Raw genomic sequence first — 17,831 nt, forward strand, 5'->3', positions numbered from 1 at the left:
TTTCTGTCCATGGGACTTTGTAACTTCTTTCTCTGGTGTTCAGTCGCCTCTTTAAAATGTGTAGCAAGGCTTCCTTCCCAAGAGTGCACATATTGGCGCTTGTCTACTAGGACTCCTCCAGCTGTGTCCTCCACCATTCACCCACATCACCCGAGCCAGCATCCTGTGGGTCCCTGGGTCCTGTGCAGTTTGTACCCCACTGCCCGGTCCATCACCTCACTGCACAGCTGCGGCACCCTCCTCGGGGGCCTGCAGTCCGGTCTCTAGAATGCAAAGCCAGCCAGGTCCCTCCCCAGCTCCTGACTTCCCCTGATGCCAAAGGCCACCAGGAGCTGGTCCTTGGGGACCTTCCCAGCATCCTGCTTTCTACATCGATCCTTCAGCTCCTTGACGGTGCTATGCCTTCCTTGCTTAAAGGGAAGCCTCAGCCCCCACGCCTCCTTTTCCTGCCCTCCCCTTGACACTGGGTCGTCATCATCTGCCTCCTCCACCAGCCTGTGCTGCTTGAAGGCAACTGTCCCCTTAACATCCAGCAGGGCTGGCACAGAGGCAGGCTCAGCAAGCTCAGCCAGTGGTCCTGGCAGCCACTGCTGACATCCAGCATAGAACAGGGCCCAAAGGACCCTCCTGACTGGCCACCTGCCTGCCACAGGAGCTTTAGCCACCCTTGTAGGGACCTAGTCCCACCCTGACAGTGCCACGGAATGCCTTTTCCTCACAGGAAGCATATGACTATGAACCCGTCATTTTTAAGCCAAGACCTGTGCCCATGTCTGAGATAGCCTTCACATCTGTAACAAGGGAGGTCGGATGACATCTGCCCCGAGACCAAACGAGCACACTTGCTGCTGATAATTCTGTAACAGTAGGGGACAGGCTTGTTGCTCAGGGTCACAGAGAAGAAGGGGAAGAACACTGATTGGATGTTGCCAAGGCCCGTAGTTTCCTGTAAGGGAAGCCACAAAACGTGTGAAAGCCTCCCTGCCCTGCAGTGCGGTCACATCAGCCCGAGGACGGAACCTCACTTTGTAGCATGCGGGCGCAGGCTGGGATTGCACTTAGTAGGGAATCAGGGGAGACATTTCCTCCTGGGGTCTTGCAATTTCGTCTCACTGTGATTAAACAATCAGTGGGGTCTCTTCCCACGGGGGAGAACACACTAGAACAATGGCAGATAAGGCATCTTTAGAGTCCATTTTATCCTACAAATGTAAAGGTAATTCACCATTAGGAAATCTGTTGATATAATTCATTACCTAGTTAAACTAAGAGAAAAACCGTGATTATAGAAATAGGTAACCAAAAAGCAAGAGATTAAACAAAACCAAAACGCCCTCTGAGTACAATAGGAATAGGAAGAAGTCTTACTAGAAAATAATGAACATTTATCAGAAATCAACTGCCAACATCATAATGGAGAAATAAATTCCCATTAAGGCCCAGGATCAGCCTGGAATGTGTAGCCCCTTTGTCAAGGAATCTGCTAAGCGAGTGACACCTGGTCCTGGCAGCTTGGTGGCCTGGGCTGGACCGTAGGAGGGAAGGAACAATTTGGGGTAAGGCTCTGGGGCTTCAGGATCGATTGTGTTGGCAGTGGCAAAAATAAGCTATCTGTGCCCGTGTAGAAACCAACCTCTCCTTCCAAACACAGGCAGGCGTGTCCACCATTGCATTTTTATTACCTCCACATTCTGAAGCAGTTCATGACCAGCATAGTGCTTTGGGGGCATTTTTTACAATAAATGAAAGCATTTCTTTAAGAAAAAGGCACATGTTCCTTGAATAGGTAAGACAGCTGCAAAGCCCCTGCTTGAGGCCTGTGTCCTCCCCTTTGGAGGGAGCAGCCCCTAGGGGGACCCATACTGGTACCCTAGAAACATTCAGCAAAGCGACCCTTACCTCCCTGACCCCTTTGCCCCACTTCCCCAGCAGCTGGGATGAAGGCAACATATTCCTCACAGGTTATTTGATCTTGAGGTCCTTCAAGGCTGACTCCAAGCTCTGCAAGGAGGTGGAATGGACATGCTGGTTCTCAGCTGTCCTGTGGACACCCCACGCCCAGGGACCTTATTTATCTATAACCACCCCCATGCCCAGGGACCTTAGTTATCTATAACCACCTCAGCCCCAGCACAGCAGAGGACAGAGAACCTGGTCTTTGGAGTCTGGCAAACCTGGGTTTGAATGCCAGTCCTCAAGCAGGGTGCCCCAGAGAGCACTAAGGCCCAGGTGTCAAGGGGCTGCCCTGACCCCTCATCCCCTTGCAATGCCTTTCTTCTTTGCAGAGGACAGGGGAGGAAGGGTCGACCTTGGGGGCGTGGCCAGAAGCCGGGGGTAGGGCAAGCCTCACCTTCACATCCCAGATGCTCATGCCGCCGTCCATGCCAGTGGTGCAGAACTGCGAGCACTTGGCCTTGCCCCCACTGAGCACCGAGATCTGGCTGCAAAGAGGATAAGGGGGTTATGCTCCCAGCCTGTGCTGGTGCTGGACTTAGGTCCATCCTGCCCACCAGGAGCTCCACACTCCTTGGGGGAGGGGGCTCCAGTGAGAAGTGCCCAGATGGGGTGTAACCTCCCAGGAACAGCAGGCTTAGGAACCTGCTTTGGGGGTGAGCGGTGGTGTGTGAGGTGCAAGGGGCAACCTAGGCAAATGGGACAGGCCACTCAAAGGCCTGGGCAGGCAGGAAGGACGTGTCTGGGGGAGTGTAACCTGAGTGCCAGTAGTGTGGCCGGATGGGAGAAAAAAAGCAGCAAGGGACTTCCGCTGGGAGTAGTTGACAGCAGGGCAAAAGTGTTCCCTATGAAGGAGCCATGGGATCTGGCAGCCACAAGAGGGTTTAACGGGCTGAGGGGCTCGGTCAGAAAGCCGTGCCATACTGCTGCTCCCCTGATTCGCTGTTCCGTGGAATGAAAAACTGGCAGCTTTTGGGTTTTGGCGGGTCTTTCCCGGGGCCCCACCCCAGATCCTCAGAAGGCTGCCGCGGGATCCTCAGCTCCGCCCCCCACCTCACAGGGTTCTAGACCCGCCCTAGCCACGACACTGCCCCCAGGAAAACCCCGCTGGTCACCGGCTGGCCACCCCACAGAACCGCAGGCCCCACCCTACGACAGTCCCACCCAGTTGTCTCCTAAATATGCAGAGCGGGGCTGACAGTTACTTTTGTGCAACCCAAAAAGGTCGGGCCCCATCCCGTCCCTTCCGGCTCCGCCCGCACCTGACGCTACTGAGGGTAGAGTCAGACAGGCCCCGCCCTCACCCGGCAAGGTTCTAGTGGCTGAGGCCCCGCCCAGCCGCCACCCGGGCCCCGCCCCTCCTCCGGCCCCGCCCTCACCTGACACTGTTCTTGTGCAGCGAGTCCAGCCCGGCCCCGCCCGCCGCGCCGCCCTCCGAGCTCGCCTTCTTGTCGAGGTTCTGGAAGCGCTCGCGGGCCGTCAAGCCACGCTGCGAGCTCTGCTTGGGCACGTCCAGCCGCCCACCGAAGCTCAGCGTCCCCGCGGGGGCGTCGTAGGTAAACAGCACCGGGAAGCAGTCGTGGCCCTGCGGCGGGCGGGGGTGCCATTGGGGCGCCGGCCGAGGGCAGGCGCTGCGCCCCCTTCTCCAACCCGGACACGGAGGCCGAAGCCAAGGGGAGTCTGGCCCTGCGTCTGTAAGCCAGGGGCCGATGCCAGCTCGGGGACACAGCGGGGCCACGGACAGGCAGGCCCTAATCCCACGTGTACCAAAGTAGGGGGCGGATGTTGGGGGCTGCACCCTCTCCAGCAAGGCCTCTGTCCAGGTGAGGAAGCTTGTTTGATGTTCCAGGGTGCCCAGGCGCCTTCTGTCCTGCCAGGACGGTTAAGCCTCCTCTGGGGGAGCCCCCCCCCCACAGTGGGTACTCCTCCAGGCAAAAGCAGGCCTGACCCGCCTCTGGCACCCCCACTGTGTGCAGAGGGGTGAAAAAGACAGATAAATGGGCACAAGGGAGGGAGAGTAGTGCCCTTTCCAGACACCTGGTGGAACCGCACTGTCCCAGCCCCACTGTGTGGCCCTGCCTTATAAACTGGGCAATAAAAAGTAAGCAAAGGGCAAGATCCTACTTCCCCCTTCCCTGCTCACAGCAACTGGGGAAACATGGAGACCAGCCTCCATTGGAGGCCCCGACACCCGCACTGGACATACAGTGTGAGCACGGAAGAAATATTTGTTACTAAGCCACTGCAGTCGGGGTCTTCTGGCTGCCGCAACACAACCCAACCTGTTCTGCCCAATCCAGGTACCTGGGAGGGTGCACAGAAGGAAGGGAAAGAGGGAGGGAGGAGGAAGAGACAGTGGAGAGCTGCACGGGCATCTGCTAGATTCTCTGGGAGGTCTGCTCTGATCGCCACTGCCCTCCCCTCCCTCCTCCTCACCGCTGCCACCAGGCTGTTTTCTGTGATGAAGGTCAGCGCCAGCAGCGGCAGTGTTTCAGAGGCCAGGGTTGCCACGCTGCGGGGAGAGAGCTATCAGCTGTGGTGTCCCCCTCCTCTGGCTCCGTGCTTACCTCCTCCCCGGGGTGGCCTCTACTCACGCCATCTTCTTGTCAGCATCAGCCAGGCACACGGTGCTGTCGTGGCTGACCCAGGCCACACGGCTCCCGCTGGCTGAGAAGCAAACGCCATGCACCCAACCACAGCTACTGCTGGACTCGAACATCAGCTCTCCAAAGGGCATCTTGGAGCCCCATGGTGTGGGTGCTGGCCGCTCCTCCACCTCCTTGATGTAGGCTGAGAAGATCCTGCCCAGAGAGGCACAAACAGGATAACCGGGAGTTTAAGAGGGGCCTGAGGAGGGGTCTGCTGTCCCTGCCTCGCTAGCAGTCAGAGCACTGAGCTAGGAGCTCGTGGGCTCCAGACCTGGCTCTGCATGAGCTACAGCCAGGTGTGACAAGTCTGGGCCTCGGTGTCCCCTTTGTGCAATGGGGTGGGGCCAAGAGGGCTCCCAGCTCAAGAGTCCTGTGAACTCCTGGAGCCCTCGGGGAGCTGACCATCTCACTGATGCAGCCCCCAGGCACTGTCCTGGGCCCACTGTCCTGGCCACTCCGCAGCCAGCCCCTAGGACACCCTCCTTCCTACTCTCCACCTTGATTCAATCCTGCCCCCTCCTGCTGGCCACACCCTCCACCCCACAGCCAGCTCAGGGTCCCCTGACAGATCAGGGTGCCAATAAACCAGCTCCCCACCCATCAAAAAGCCTCATCCGATGTCAAGATGTCATCCTCTCTGTGCCCAGGGCCTCCAAAGGGGACTCTGGTGCCTGCTGTTTCCCAGGTGGGCATCCAGAGACCTGGGGGCTGCCTGCCTGCAGCTGGCAGGAATATGAGTCCAGTGGCCAAGGCAGATTCCAGGCGCTGGGCCCGAAAGTGAAAAACAGTGGATGGCAACTGGAGGCTCTACATGCCAGGCCTTAAGATAATGAAGGAGAGTTTGTTCCAGCTTATCAGTCATTCATACCTTAGTATGAATAAGTACACCCACTCATTTTCCTTCAGACAGAAGCCAGGGAACTGCAGGGGTGGAGAGTTCTAATGAGGCACGAGAGGAGGGCCTGGGAAGAACCTTGCCGGCATTAAGAGGTGGCAATGGGCACGTCTTGCTGGGACTCTAACCCAGGGGCTCGAGGCAGGACCTGATGCTGCCCCTTCACAGAGCCAACCCTCACTGAGGCCCAGGTCACCCGCTGGTAGCAGCTCTGGGGCTGGCCTGGAAGGCGGGGCTTGGGGCTCTCAGGGTGGGACTCCCTCTCCACCCTCCAGTCCCTGCTGTGCGCTGGTGTCAGGGCCAGTGCTCCCCACGTGGCTGCCCATCTCACCGGCACTTGAAGTCGCAGGAGCCTGCAGCGAGGAGCACGTTGTTGGGGTGCCAGTCCAGGCTGAGAACAGTGGAGCGGATGGGCTTCTTGATGTGCTTGCACACCCACCTGGACGGGGCAGGCGGACAGGTGGGACTCAGTGCCCTGGGGCTCCAGGCCGCCAGTGCTGCCACAGACCTCCAGTCCCAGGAAGGAGGGGCCCAGGCACTCCCAGCCCACAGGCCTGTCAGGGGTCCGGTGCAGGCAGTGACGGGCTGGGTCCCCTCTAGACTGGGAACTCTACTTGTCTCCTTTAAACCTCACAACCCCCCTTGGGGCAGGCTTGGCAAGGTGAAGTCACCACCAGAGGTCACACAGCTGCTGTCTGAGGGATTCGAACTTGGGACTCTCAGACTCAACGTGTGCTCCCGCCTGGCTCTGCCCTCAGCCATGCAGGGGAGATTAAGATGTGGCTGGGGGCTTGTGCGTGGTGCCCTGCGGTCTGTCGGGCTGGGTGCCTCATGCAAGTGACTTTGCTGTAAAGTGAGGACAGTGACAGATGCCCGGTCCACAAGGCTACAGGGAAGTCAGTGTCAATGTGTGTGCAGGGCTCAGAGATGTGCCCCCAGAGGTGGCTCTGGTGTGGTCTGTGTTCTTGTCATTACCCAGATGGGGCTGTGGGAACATCCAGGGACTAACGTAGAGCCCCTCACCTCACAGATGAGGCCCAGAGAGGACAGACTTCCCCAGAGTCATGTGAACAGGGGTCTTGACATCCTGTCCAGTGCTTTCTGGGGACACTCTAGTCCTGGCCCTGTGGGTCTGCTGTCCCAGGCTCGGCCAGCCCTGGTCCCTTCCAGCCCACTCTGGCCCCACCAGGCACCCACCAGTCATTCTCCTGCTCGAAATAACAGATGGAGATGACGCGGGAGCCACTGCCCACAGCGAACTTGTTCTCGTTGGGGGCCCAGCGCACGCAGCGGGCGGCCCGGTTGATCCGCAGGATGACCAGGGTGGGCTTCCACGTGCGGCCCTTCAGCGTCCACACGTAGGCGTTGCGGTCTGTGCCGCAAGTCACGATGCGGTTACTCTCAGGGGCCCAGTCGATGCCTGTGGGGAATGGGGGGGACACACACTAGGCTGAAGCCACCCAGGTAGAAGTGGCTGCACAGTGGCCATGTATGAGGAGCTTAAAGGCCACAATCTGGGAGGAAACTGTATCTGCCCAGCAAGATACACTTCTTACTGAGATCTGATATATACTTGGAGTGATGCTGGGGGCGCAACTCGAGTTTATTAGGGGGTGTTACAGCTCTCCCATGCTATCACCATACATGCTGGATGGGAAAGCTAAGAGACAGAAAAGAAGTTATTGGTAATGCTGAGCTGCTGGATCAAGCCTCTCCTGAAACCCACCAATCTCTGAGTTTTTTGGTCGTATGAGTCAACATGACACCTTTAAAACTTAAGCCACTTTGAGTCAGGGTTGTCTTACTTGCAACCCAAACTGTCCTACCTAACACAGTCCTCTTGTCCCCCTCCCTCCTTTCAGAAGGGTGGTCCCAGCCCCCCTGACTTACCTGTCACCTGCCCGTTGTGCTCCTTGAGCTCATGCACCTTGGCCCACTTGGCCCCGCTCTTCTCGTAGATGTGCACCTCATGGTTGTTGGGGCAGATGGCGATCTCTGCAGGGGAGATGGGAGGGAGTTTGGGGGGTGCCCAGGACGCCTCCCCATGACTGCCCTCCTCTAGGAACACCTACCTCCATGGTCCAACTGGCCCCACCTTGGCCTTCATGACTCAGGCTTTCCTCCTTTGCCTCAGAGGGACCCCCTGATCCCCCTCTGGTCCTGCTGGGCCACCCCTCGCCCACACCCACTGTGCCCACAGCAGTCTCCTGACCCCTGGGGCCTCTCCCATCCCACTGCTCTGGGCAGCTGCTGCCTTGCTACTGCTCTCTGCTCCCCGAGTCCAGCCAGGGTCTCCCCACTACTCCTGATGACACCTCAGGGCCTCTGTACCCGCCCTCCCTGGCCTGGGCACACCTCGCTCCCTGCCTCCATGGTAGGTTATGTCTTCATTTTCTGCCCGCACCCCTCTGCAGCCTGTGTCAAGCCCACCCCACTGCAGCACCTACAGCAGGGCCTGGCTCGGGGCAGCGCTGTGCTCACACACACGCCCCACACCTGTGTCCTCCTGCCTGCAGCTCAGGGAACACGTGCCTGGCTGCCCCTGCGTGTTCCCTGAGCTGTCTGGCTGTTCCCTTCTTACACAGCCGGGAGCACCTTGCTCAGCACGAGGACCCAGCATGAGGCCTGTGGGCAGCTGTGCCCATGATGCAAGGCTGCGTCACAGCCCCTATGTGTGTGCTCCTGCTGGTCCCCATCGCAGGAGATGGGAGCCACCCCCAGCACTCACGGGTGCGGTCCTTGTTCCAGGCGTGGCAGCTGATGGGCTCCACCAGGAAGCTGTGGTAGGCCATGGCCGCTTGGCTCCTGTGTCCGAGAGAGGAGGAGAGAATCTTAGTCGGCCCTGACCTTGTCCAGAGACCAGGCCCCAGCCGACCCCCTTGGGTTCTGCACCAGGAGGGGCCCTGTGTTTCAGAAGGGCAGCAGTGTACAGCAAGGGTGGCAGGGGCCACCGTGGTCTCCTGACTGGCCTGGCGTGTTGCTTCCCCTCCTGGGTCCTCCATAGGACCCATGAAACGGCAGGTCTCACGGGGTGTCTCTGAGGCTCCAGGGAACAAAGGATGGGGCCAGGTGGGGAACAGAGTGCTACAGACAAAGACGCTGCCATGAGTGGGGGTGCTGGGACCCTGAGCTGGGTGCCAATCCCTTGTCACCTGTGCCTCAGTCCCCTTATAGGTGGGACTCCCCCTTCCCCCACCCCATTAAGGACATAATGAAGATGAAGAGAAATAATCTCCCACTCAGCTCAGACAGGTGGGGAGGGGAGGGAGGAGGGAGGGCCTGGGGCAGACGGACGAGTCCCACTATGGGTCCAGACGCCCACTTGCCGCACCTGGGCAGGGAGGAGGTGTGGGGCTGGGCCAGGCCTGCGTCGTGAGTCTTAGGAGAACCCAGTGTAGCCTGGCCGTGGGGGTTGTGGCCACTGCCCCCAAGACTAGCCCCAGCAATGAAGGGGCAGCCCTCGGCCTCCCGCCCGCTCGGCTCCCGCTGGCCCATCCCCAGCCTCCTCCCCCTGCTGCCAGGCCTGAGGAGGGGCGAGGTGCAACTGCCGTCTCACCTGATTCCTCAAACCGACTCTCTCCCCACCTCCCTGCGCTGTGTCCCCCTGGGCATGTCACCTGCCCTCTTTGAACCTCAGTTTCCCCACCTGTGAAATGGGAACAGGAATCCTGCCTCCCACCCAGAGGTGCTGAGAGGGTGAAATCAGATGATCTACCACACCCCGCCCGGAGTAGGTGTCCAGGAAACGGCAGCTCTCAGTCCATAAGGGGCGCGACACACCCAGCCTCAATTTATCCATTTAAGAGTCAGCCTTCGCCACCAGCCAGAGGCAGATCCTGGGGTACACGAGTGTGCTCCTGCCTCCGGCCCCCGTGCTGGCTGTTCCCTCAGCCTGCAACACTGTTCCCTGCATGCGCGGCTCTCACCCTTGCACTGCCATTAAGTCTGTGCTCAAATGTCAACCGCCACCTTTCAGAGAGGCCTTCCCCGAATCCACGCCTCCCCGACCCCAGCACCCCTAACTCCCTATTCCTGATTTAATTTTCTCCACAGACAGTCATCATGGGACGCACGTGACACTGAACTCATTTATTCTGCCTCTTGCCTTTCTCCCCTGCAAGAACAGACCCGCCTTGATGGGGACAGACGTTTGTCTTTCTTGTTCACGTTTCTATTTCCGGTGCCGACATGCTTGGCAAGTAGCAGTGCTTAGTAAATATTCAATGAACACTTTTTTAAATGGCCATTAGTGCCCAGGAGATTAAAATTTTTTTTTAAATAGTACCGCCCTGGACGCCCCCTCCCTGCCAGCCCTGAGCGCTCTGTGTGCGTCACAGCCGTTATGTCCACCAGGGAGGCGGGGCCCGGCAAACCTGGCTGCGGGTGGTGAAGGATGCTGGGCTCAAGGGCAGCTCCAGATGACAGACGTGGGGGCTGAGGCCACTTGCCAAGTAATGTGGCTGCCTCCCCCACCAGCCTGGCAGGTTTCTGTGCCCTGTGCTGGGCCCCGGGACCCGGGCTAGAGGCCAACCAGGACTGAGAGCCCTGAATACCCCAGAAGGCTGGTGGCTGCCCCGTCACCGCCCTGCGCTGGCTGGCGGCCCACCTGACCCTCAGAAGAGCAGGCTACTCAGGTCGAGGTCACCCATAAGCTGGCCCTCAGAGCCCTGCTGGAACCCATGGCGCCCTCCCTTCCCCCGCCAGGGGTCTCTACTAAGACCCCTCTGAGAGGAAGAGCGTTGAGTTTGGACCCAGCAGTGGGGAAGAGACGGAGCAGACTTTGGGGCTGCAGTTTAGCCCACTGCACCCCTGTGGAACCCAGGCTCAGCGACAGGCCTGCCTGAGGTCGCACTGCATAGCCCCTGAGCTCACTGGCTAGGGGGCCCTGACCGCTTCCCGCTCACCCCGGATGTAAGCCATTTCTTTCTTTCATTCCTTTTTTTTTTTTGGTAGAGATGGGGTCACTATGTTGCTTAGGCTGGTCTCGAACTCCTGGGCTCAAGGGATCCTCCCACCTCAGTCTCCCAAAATGCTGGGATTACAGGTGTGAGCCACCATGCCCAGTCCCACCTACTTTCATTTACAGCAGGACATCCTAGAAGGTTCCTAGGGCAGCACAGGACACACACACACGTGTTCATGTGTGGTGCAGGGGCCTCATCTGTTTCCCCCACGCACAGAACATGGCCCCAGCGGGTCCTCAGGCAACAACTGCTGAGAAAGTGGACGCAGGCAGCTCAGGCTCCGCCTCGCGCGCACAGCAAACATGCGGCACCCACCCGCTCACAGCCTCTCTCTCCTTATAAGGCCTCTTTGTGTAAGACCAAAGCCCAGGAAGCGCCACCTCAGGGCCCTCAGCCAGGTCAGCAGGCCTGCTGGGGACTTCCCCAAGTGCTTCCGGAGCCCGGGGGCTGGGCCACCATTGCCCATTACCAGATGCCAAGACTCAGCAGAGGGAAGCCTGAGGCCTGCCTGGCCAATACACTGTGCTCGCCTGCCCCACCTCCATGGGGCAAGGTCACCAGCGAGGAGCCCATGTCCAACCCCCAGCTGGGTTCTGGTTGGCCCCAGGACGGGACTCCACCTGAGGCCAACTACTCCCCTTTTTGTCCCCAGGTGGCCAGGAAGGAAAGAGCCCTGGGGCTGCCAGGGCCACCCCCTCACCCTGAGCCCATACCTGGGGCCCTGGGCTGATGCACAGAGTCTGACTTTCCAGGGTCCCTTGTCACAGACTTGCTGTGTGCCCAGGCTGTGAAGATGGAGCAGCAGGCTCTGCTGGGGACAGCAACCCCCACATGCACCAGTGGGTCAAAAGGACTTGGGGAGCCCAGACCACAGTTTCCGGGACCCTAAGGTTCTCAAGGGGAGGGGAGGGGCAGGTAAAGATGGCCATAAGCAGAGTAACAGGCAGGGGAGGGAGGTTCGGACCTCACCTATCAGCCAATCACACTTGAGCATGAATTCAGACAGAAATACTTCCTAGTCCACTGGACCAGCACCTTAAAGGGGGTAAGGGAGAGGGGTAGAGGGTGTGGGAGCAAGAAAGGCTCATTTCCCCCCTTTCATAACTTCTGCAAAGCAACTGCAACCAGCAGGGCCTCGGCGACAACTCCCCACCCCCACGTCTTACAAATGAGGAAGTGGGAGCCCAGAGAAGGGAGCTGTTTCTCCAGCCTGTGTGGCCTTGGGGCTCCAGCCTCCTGGCTCAGGGATTATGGCCCAGAACTTTGACTTAATCACTCACAGGAAAACCTCTAATCTACCAAATGGGTGGGGTGGGGAATGCCCACTGCTGCCTGCCAACCGCCCTGCTGCAAAAAGTGTCACAAGGAAAATGCCACTGGGGCTGCTTCACCTCCATGTGTTGACACCATAAGGCCTCTGCGATCGCTGCCAGTGGAGGCACAGGCAGGCTGAGGCCATGGCCTCCGGGACACCCACCTACTACTCATCACCGTGGCCCTGTGAGCCAGCACTGTGGGCCTGTTTGACTGTTGAGGAACAAGAGAGAGGAGGGGGCCCTGGGGATGGTGTTAGGATCAGGAGCTGACACCCAGTGCTCTGTGCCCCTGCCCCTGTCACCTGGAAACAGTGAGGCTGGGGGAGTGTGGGGCAAGCCCCTTACAGACTCCCCCGGGCTAGCTCCACGCCACCTCTTACAAGCTTGGAGCTTCCAGGAGCCCGTCCCACACAGTGGTGCTCAATGACCCAGGGCTGGGTGTGGTTGGCGGAGGGAGGAGACCAGTGTGAGGTTGTAGAGTTTCCTTCAGAATTCCCTGTGGGGCGGGGGGCTGGAAGGAAGAGGTTTGGGCCTCCATCTAGGATGCCAAAGACCACACACTGGGGTGTGGAAAATGTATTTTTTTTTTCTTCTTATGTATTTGAACAGAAGCTCCAAGAGAGCAGGGGTATTTGTTTTGTTCACCAGTGCATCCCTGGCACCGATTAGGGGGCCTGGCACATGACAGGTGCTCGATAAATATTTCTTGAATGTGGTTGAATGAATGAATGACAGTCTTTCTTCATGTCTGTCTTGGGGAATGGTCTATAAGGAATATGCTAGATTACTTTAACGGCAATTTGTAAATATTTATTGAGTATGTGTTCATAACCAGAAAAGCTCGGAAACCTCCAATCTAGAAGGTCTTCTCTGTGCATTCAGAGAGTGGAGAGAGAATACAGCTCCCCTCCAAAGCAAGCCAGGCAAAGCCTCAGGCTGCCCAGCCAAGGAGGACACCCTTCTGGGTCTTGGGCTCAATGCCCCCTTCCTTACAGCGCTGGGCTTAAATTCTGGCTCTCTCCATATTGAGTGGGTGCCCTCGGCCAATGCTTCCCTCACATCTTCATCCAGAAAAGGCTGGGGCTGGGCCAGGCACAGGCTGTAGGTCCTTTCTTGCCTGGCTTTGCTAGTTTTCTCTCAATCCAGAGGTTTGGCTGTATTTGAAGCTAAACCAAGCAAGAGCTGCCTCAGGCAAGGATCTTGGCTCTACAGGCACTCCGGGAAGTCCCCACCCAGCTCAGAAGCAGCCAGCAAGCCATTTTGCACGGGTGCTAAGCATTTACTCAACTTCCTGTCGTGTGGAGCAGCCCTTGCCACCCCCATCTCTCCTTCCCAACTCCACTCTTGAAGTTTTACAAACTAGGCAAAATCAACTCAGGAAACACAAAACAATCCTAAGGCACCACAAAGCACCAGTGAAACTAATCCAAACAAAACAAAACCCCAAAACACATAAAACTCAATGCTGGCAGCGCTGTGGAGAAATTGTCATTTGCTAATTGGTTTCTGAAGAGCACTGAATTGAACAATTCGGTAGAGAGAAACAGGGCAGAATAACATTAAGAGGAACTTAAACATTAATGCTCGTTGATCACATGCATCCAATCTGGTAAGAAAACTGCCATAGACTTTTTAGCAAACACGTTCATAATAACCCTCTTTATAACGGTGACAGGGTGGAAAAATCCAGATGACTACAAGTATGGAAAGAGTAAACTGCGATATTAACATGTTGGGATGCTATTTAATTATCAGAAACAACCTATCAATGGATTAGGTACAAACATAAGTAAAGTTACTAACTTTACTGGCATCTCTCAGGGATTTGAGTTTACCCAGAACGTTCCCATACATTCTCTCTTTTTCTCCCTGAAGCAAGACTGAAAAGTTTTGTTTGTTTTTTAAACTTCACGTTGCCCATGAGGAAAATGAGGCTCGCACAAAAACAATGATCTGCTCAAAGTCACACAGCTCCTAAATGGCACAGCCTGGGACTCGGACCCCAAATCCTGGCGGTCAGGAGGTTAGGTTCACCTGGGCAGGCGCTGTGACCAGGGTGGGCAGGCCTTATGATGGCAACACGAGTGGCAGCACACATGCAGACTGTGTGCCTGGCACACTGCCAAGTGTCTTACATGACTGCACTGAAGCCTATTTGAAAGGCCATTTTCCAGGTAAGGAAAGTTGAGGCTCACAGAGCTAGGTGGTTTGCGAAGGAAGAAGCTGGCACTCTTACCTAGGTCCCTGAGACCTTAAAGGTGCTCTTAACCTCCGAGCTGCTCGGCCCCGGAGAGGCGGGGGAGGGCGCTCGGCAGCCCGGAGGCTTTATGCTAAGGATCCCGTCACTGCCCGCGGGCCCCGCCCGGCCCCGGGCGGCCTGGCTGTCCTCCCTGCGCCGCCGAGAAGTGGGGGCTGCTCGGGCCGGGCGCCCCGCGGCTCGGAGGGGCGCGCTCCGCTCGGGGACCCGCGGCCCGGACCGCCAGGTGCGGGACCCTCGAGCCGCCCTCCGGGCGCCCTGCAGGAGCGGGAGGGCGGGGGCAGGGCGGGGGCGCCAGCTCATTTCCCGGTTGCAGCAACCCGGAAGGCTCCGGGATGGAGGGGAAGTGACTGGGCGTGGGGCCCCGCCGGCCCGAAGTAACGGGGCGACTCCGACCGCGGCGCGGATCCGGGGGCGGGGGGCGGGGAGTGGGGCCCGAGAGGCGGGGAGGCGGGCGCGCCGGCTGGGGCCCGGGCTCGGGCAGCCCCGAGGGTGCGGGTGCGAGGAGCTGCGCCCCCTCGCCCGGCCCCGCAGCCCGCACTCTTGCGCCCCTCCCCTCCCTGGACCGCCTCCTCTCCCCGCGCGCCCTCTCATCCCTGTCCTCGGCCCCCTCACTGTCGGGCGGCCCCCACGTAGCCGCGTCACCCCAATCTCCGGGCGGCCCCCCACGCCCCTCACCTCCAGGTGGCTCCCCGGCCCCCTCACCTGCGGGCGCCCCGGCCGCGGACTCTGGGCAGTCGACGCGACGAGCCGGCTCTGGGCCCCGCGCTGCGCCGCAGCCACTTCCTCGTGGGCGGGGGGCGGGGCCTCCGGGCCTCAGCCCCTCAGGGACCGGGGGCGGGGACCAGGGGCGGCGGTCGCAAGGTCTAGATCCCTCCCAGCCCTCGGGGTTTGGGAGCTGCGGGTATCCGCACCGACGTCGGAGCCCAAGGCGCCTAGAAGCCGTCCGCTACCGCCCCTCGCTGCTTTACCGATGGGGAAACTGAGGCTGGGAGAGAGGTGCGCAGCCTCAATTGCTGCTGGGCGGGACCCCGGAGCCCAACGCCCCTACCCACCCAGAGCCGAGAGCGCGGGGTATGGAAGGCGCGTCCTCTGCGCCCCGACGGCGGGGGCCGCGGGCTCTGCGCCCACGCGCTGGTGAATGAGAGACTTAGCGAAGCCCTGCGGCCTCGGCCCCCAGCCCGCGGGAACCGTCCCTTCCCTTCGGGGCCGACGCCCGAGGGCGCCAAATGTGCAGGATGGGTGCGAGGCGTAGGCGGCACAGGCGGGACCAGGGCAGCCGGCCCCGCCTTTCTCGGCCCTCCGCGTCCTCACTGCCAAACCCGGGTGTTAGCCCCGGCTGTGGCCGGCCCCCTCGTTTTCTCGATGCTAACTCTTGCCCCTCTAGTCCACCACAGCCCGTTCCACTCTTTTAAGTTACCTGGGCAGACTTGCAGCCACCTGACTTGGGGTCTCGGGCCATGTGGTCCCCAGGGGGCTTCCCATCCTGACCCTCGGCCTTATCAATGGGGATGTGGCCAGGTGGCTGGGCAGAGGGAGGAGACCTCGGTGAAAACCCCTCCCTAAGATCTGGCGCTCTCAAAGCCAGCCAGGCAGCAGCTGTTGGGGTGCAAGGTCTTCATGGATCTCAGGAGGCCTGGGGCAGGCTCCACTCTGTCCAGTCTAGGCGTTTGACACAATTAAGAGCATGTGTTCTCTCCGCCCAGGACACTTTCCCCACCTTGCCCTCACTCGCCAACTTGGGTTTGTTTTGCAGGACATGGCTGTTTCTCTGGTCACTTTGCTCCTGCCGGCCTCCCCATCAGAGGTGTCCACTAGACTCTCGGCTGCATCAGTGAGCTTTTGCAAAGGCATTTGTGACCCTGAGCCCCCATCTTGCTGCTCCTGCAGGTTTGTTCAGACAGATCTCGGCAGCCTTGGCAAATCCAAGTGATGGCTTTAGTTTAAGCAGAAAAAAATTTCAAACGGTCTGGACCAGCAACCCTCTTCCCCTGGGGACAAGGGCAGTCTAATACTGAGGTGACACCATTGTTGCTTCCCTGGCTTCTACTCCTCTGCTGCTTTGTGGATGCCCAGGGGATGACCCCTAGTGGCCCTGAGTAGTCTAATGCAATCAGCTCAGGGTTTCCCCTGCCCTGGACTTGTGATCTACGATGACCCCCTCAAAGCAAAGCCCAGGACTTTGAGAATCCGGGGCAAAGCAGCCCCTTCTGGGCAAGTGGCACATATGTGAGCACGGAAGTGGAGCAGCCACGAGGGACGCTGAGACACGAGAGTGCACAGTGGGGAGAACCCAGGGAAGTGACCAGAGCTCCCGGTAACCTGACCAGTCAGCCTGGGCCCAGCCCACCTCAAGGTTTCAGATACGTGAGCCAAGAAATCTGCTTTACTTTAGCTGGTTTGAGTTTTTTTCTGCTACCAGTTACCAAAGCATCCGAACAAATATACACACCTGAGGACCCCTTTCTCCTAACTGTGAAAACAGAACTGAGGCAGCCTGATGAAAAGATTCATAAAGTCCACACAAGCATGTTTGTGCTGTTCAAGCCTCGATCCCCAGTGCCTGTCACAGAGCCTGGCATGTCTGCTGAGTGAATGATCAAGTGGTGCGAGGACACTGAATCTAACTCTGGTTCTGACTTAACCTGTACTGTAGCCTCAGGCAAGGCACTCTTCTTGCCAGGCCTCAGTTTCCACACCTGTAAATGGACACTAACAAGCATTGCGCCTACCTCACAGGCCGCAGTCACAGAGGGAAGACCCAACGGGTGGGAAAGCAAACATCAGACTGGAAAGTGATGGGAGGTGTGATTTGAAATGGCTCCCTTGGGGGCACAAAGTTTTCTAAGCCTTAAGTAAAGCACTGCCTTGGGTTAGAGGAGTTTGGGGATGGAAGAATTTCATCTGGAGTTTCGAGAACAACTTGGAGAGCTTTCTGTTTCTTCCGGGAATCTGCTTTGCACACTGCCCTGGGATGAAGATGCTACACTCCCCCTTCCTTTCTGCCTTCTCGGGTTTCCAAGAAACGCAGCCACAAACCCAGGCCATGACTCTTCTGGGCCGGCTTACGTGGAGGAAGGCAGTTCTGGGCTGGTGCAGTCTCGCAGTCGCCGAGGTTCTTGCTGGTTTTCTACATTGGTCATACTACCTCCGGGCCACAGGACAATGGCCAAGTTGACTACAGGCAAGCAATGGGCTGGCCAAGGCAGACCAAGGGAGACCCAAGGGAGACCAGGAAGGAAAGAGTTCCCAGCATATTCTCCCTTTTGTCTCATTGGCCATGACAGGGACATGTGTCCATGTCCACCCCAGAATGGGGACCATGGGTCCGGTCCGTTCCCTTGAGATCAAGGGACCCATCACCACCTGAGAGGAGGGAAGAGCAGAAACCCTTGTCTGTTGCTCCCAAGGCCACACATACACGTCAGGTGGCCAAAGCCCCTGAGGCCAGATGTCCACCACAGGCTGAGGCCCATAACATGCTCAGTACATCACAACCCAGCCCAGTCTCCTTCTGGGAGTGACACCCTCCTTCCAAGCCACATGGCTTTGTGTGTCAGTTCAATGAGAAACTGAGGTTTACAATGAAACTCCATGAGGTACTGGCAAATACAGGGGTCACCTCCCATCAGTTCCAGTGACATCACCCTGCTCCTGAGCTTGGGTGAGCAAGGAAGGGTGAGCTAACCAGGCTGTCACTACGGCATCGCTACTCCCTACCCTCGCCCAACAGGCAACATGCTTAGTGGTTACCACTGGGACTCCAGAGAGACTGATCATTCCCCTCTCTGGTCTTGC

The 17,831-nt window shown here is 58.5% G+C and overlaps 1 protein-coding gene across 2 annotated transcripts; it reads right to left on the reverse strand.

Annotated features, from left to right (window-relative positions):
- Positions 1 to 1,589: 1,589 nt before the first annotated feature.
- On the reverse strand, positions 1,590 to 14,796 carry ARPC1B (actin related protein 2/3 complex subunit 1B). Of its 2 annotated transcripts, none has more exons than XM_069486524.1 (10): positions 14,712 to 14,733; positions 8,225 to 8,301; positions 7,387 to 7,491; positions 6,694 to 6,916; positions 5,828 to 5,935; positions 4,548 to 4,754; positions 4,390 to 4,465; positions 3,333 to 3,538; positions 2,351 to 2,441; positions 1,590 to 2,001 (listed from the first exon to the last, which is right to left on the reverse strand). In XM_069486524.1, the coding sequence occupies exons 2-10, from the start codon at positions 8,286 to 8,288 to the stop codon at positions 1,963 to 1,965; spliced, it is 1,119 nt and encodes a 372-aa protein (XP_069342625.1). In that variant the 5' UTR covers positions 8,289 to 8,301; positions 14,712 to 14,733; the 3' UTR covers positions 1,590 to 1,962. The 2 variants fall into 2 exon arrangements, with proteins under 2 accessions (XP_069342625.1, XP_069342624.1); XM_069486523.1 differs by lacking the exon at positions 14,712 to 14,733 and adding an exon at positions 14,739 to 14,796 and having other exon boundaries at positions 1,591 to 2,001.
- Positions 14,797 to 17,831: the final 3,035 nt, after the last annotated feature.

The sequence above is a fragment of the Eulemur rufifrons genome, chromosome 14, assembly GCF_041146395.1.
Source record: "Eulemur rufifrons isolate Redbay chromosome 14, OSU_ERuf_1, whole genome shotgun sequence".
NCBI classification, from domain to species: domain Eukaryota; kingdom Metazoa; phylum Chordata; class Mammalia; order Primates; family Lemuridae; genus Eulemur; species Eulemur rufifrons.

What these genes read in the sequence shown, in the direction of transcription:
- ARPC1B (XM_069486524.1), bottom strand. Translation starts at nt 8,288, where the DNA reads ATGGCCTACCACAGCTTCCTGGTGGAGCCCATCAGCTGCCACGCCTGG. An exon ending in CTGGAACAAGGACCGCACCC is followed by an intron (nt 7,492 to 8,224) that starts GTGAGTGCTGGG and finishes TCTCCCCTGCAG; the next exon opens with AGATCGCCATCTGCCCCAAC. An exon ending in GATGCTGACAAGAAGATGGC is followed by an intron (nt 4,466 to 4,547) that starts GTGAGTAGAGGC and finishes CTCTCCCCGCAG; the next exon opens with CGTGGCAACCCTGGCCTCTG.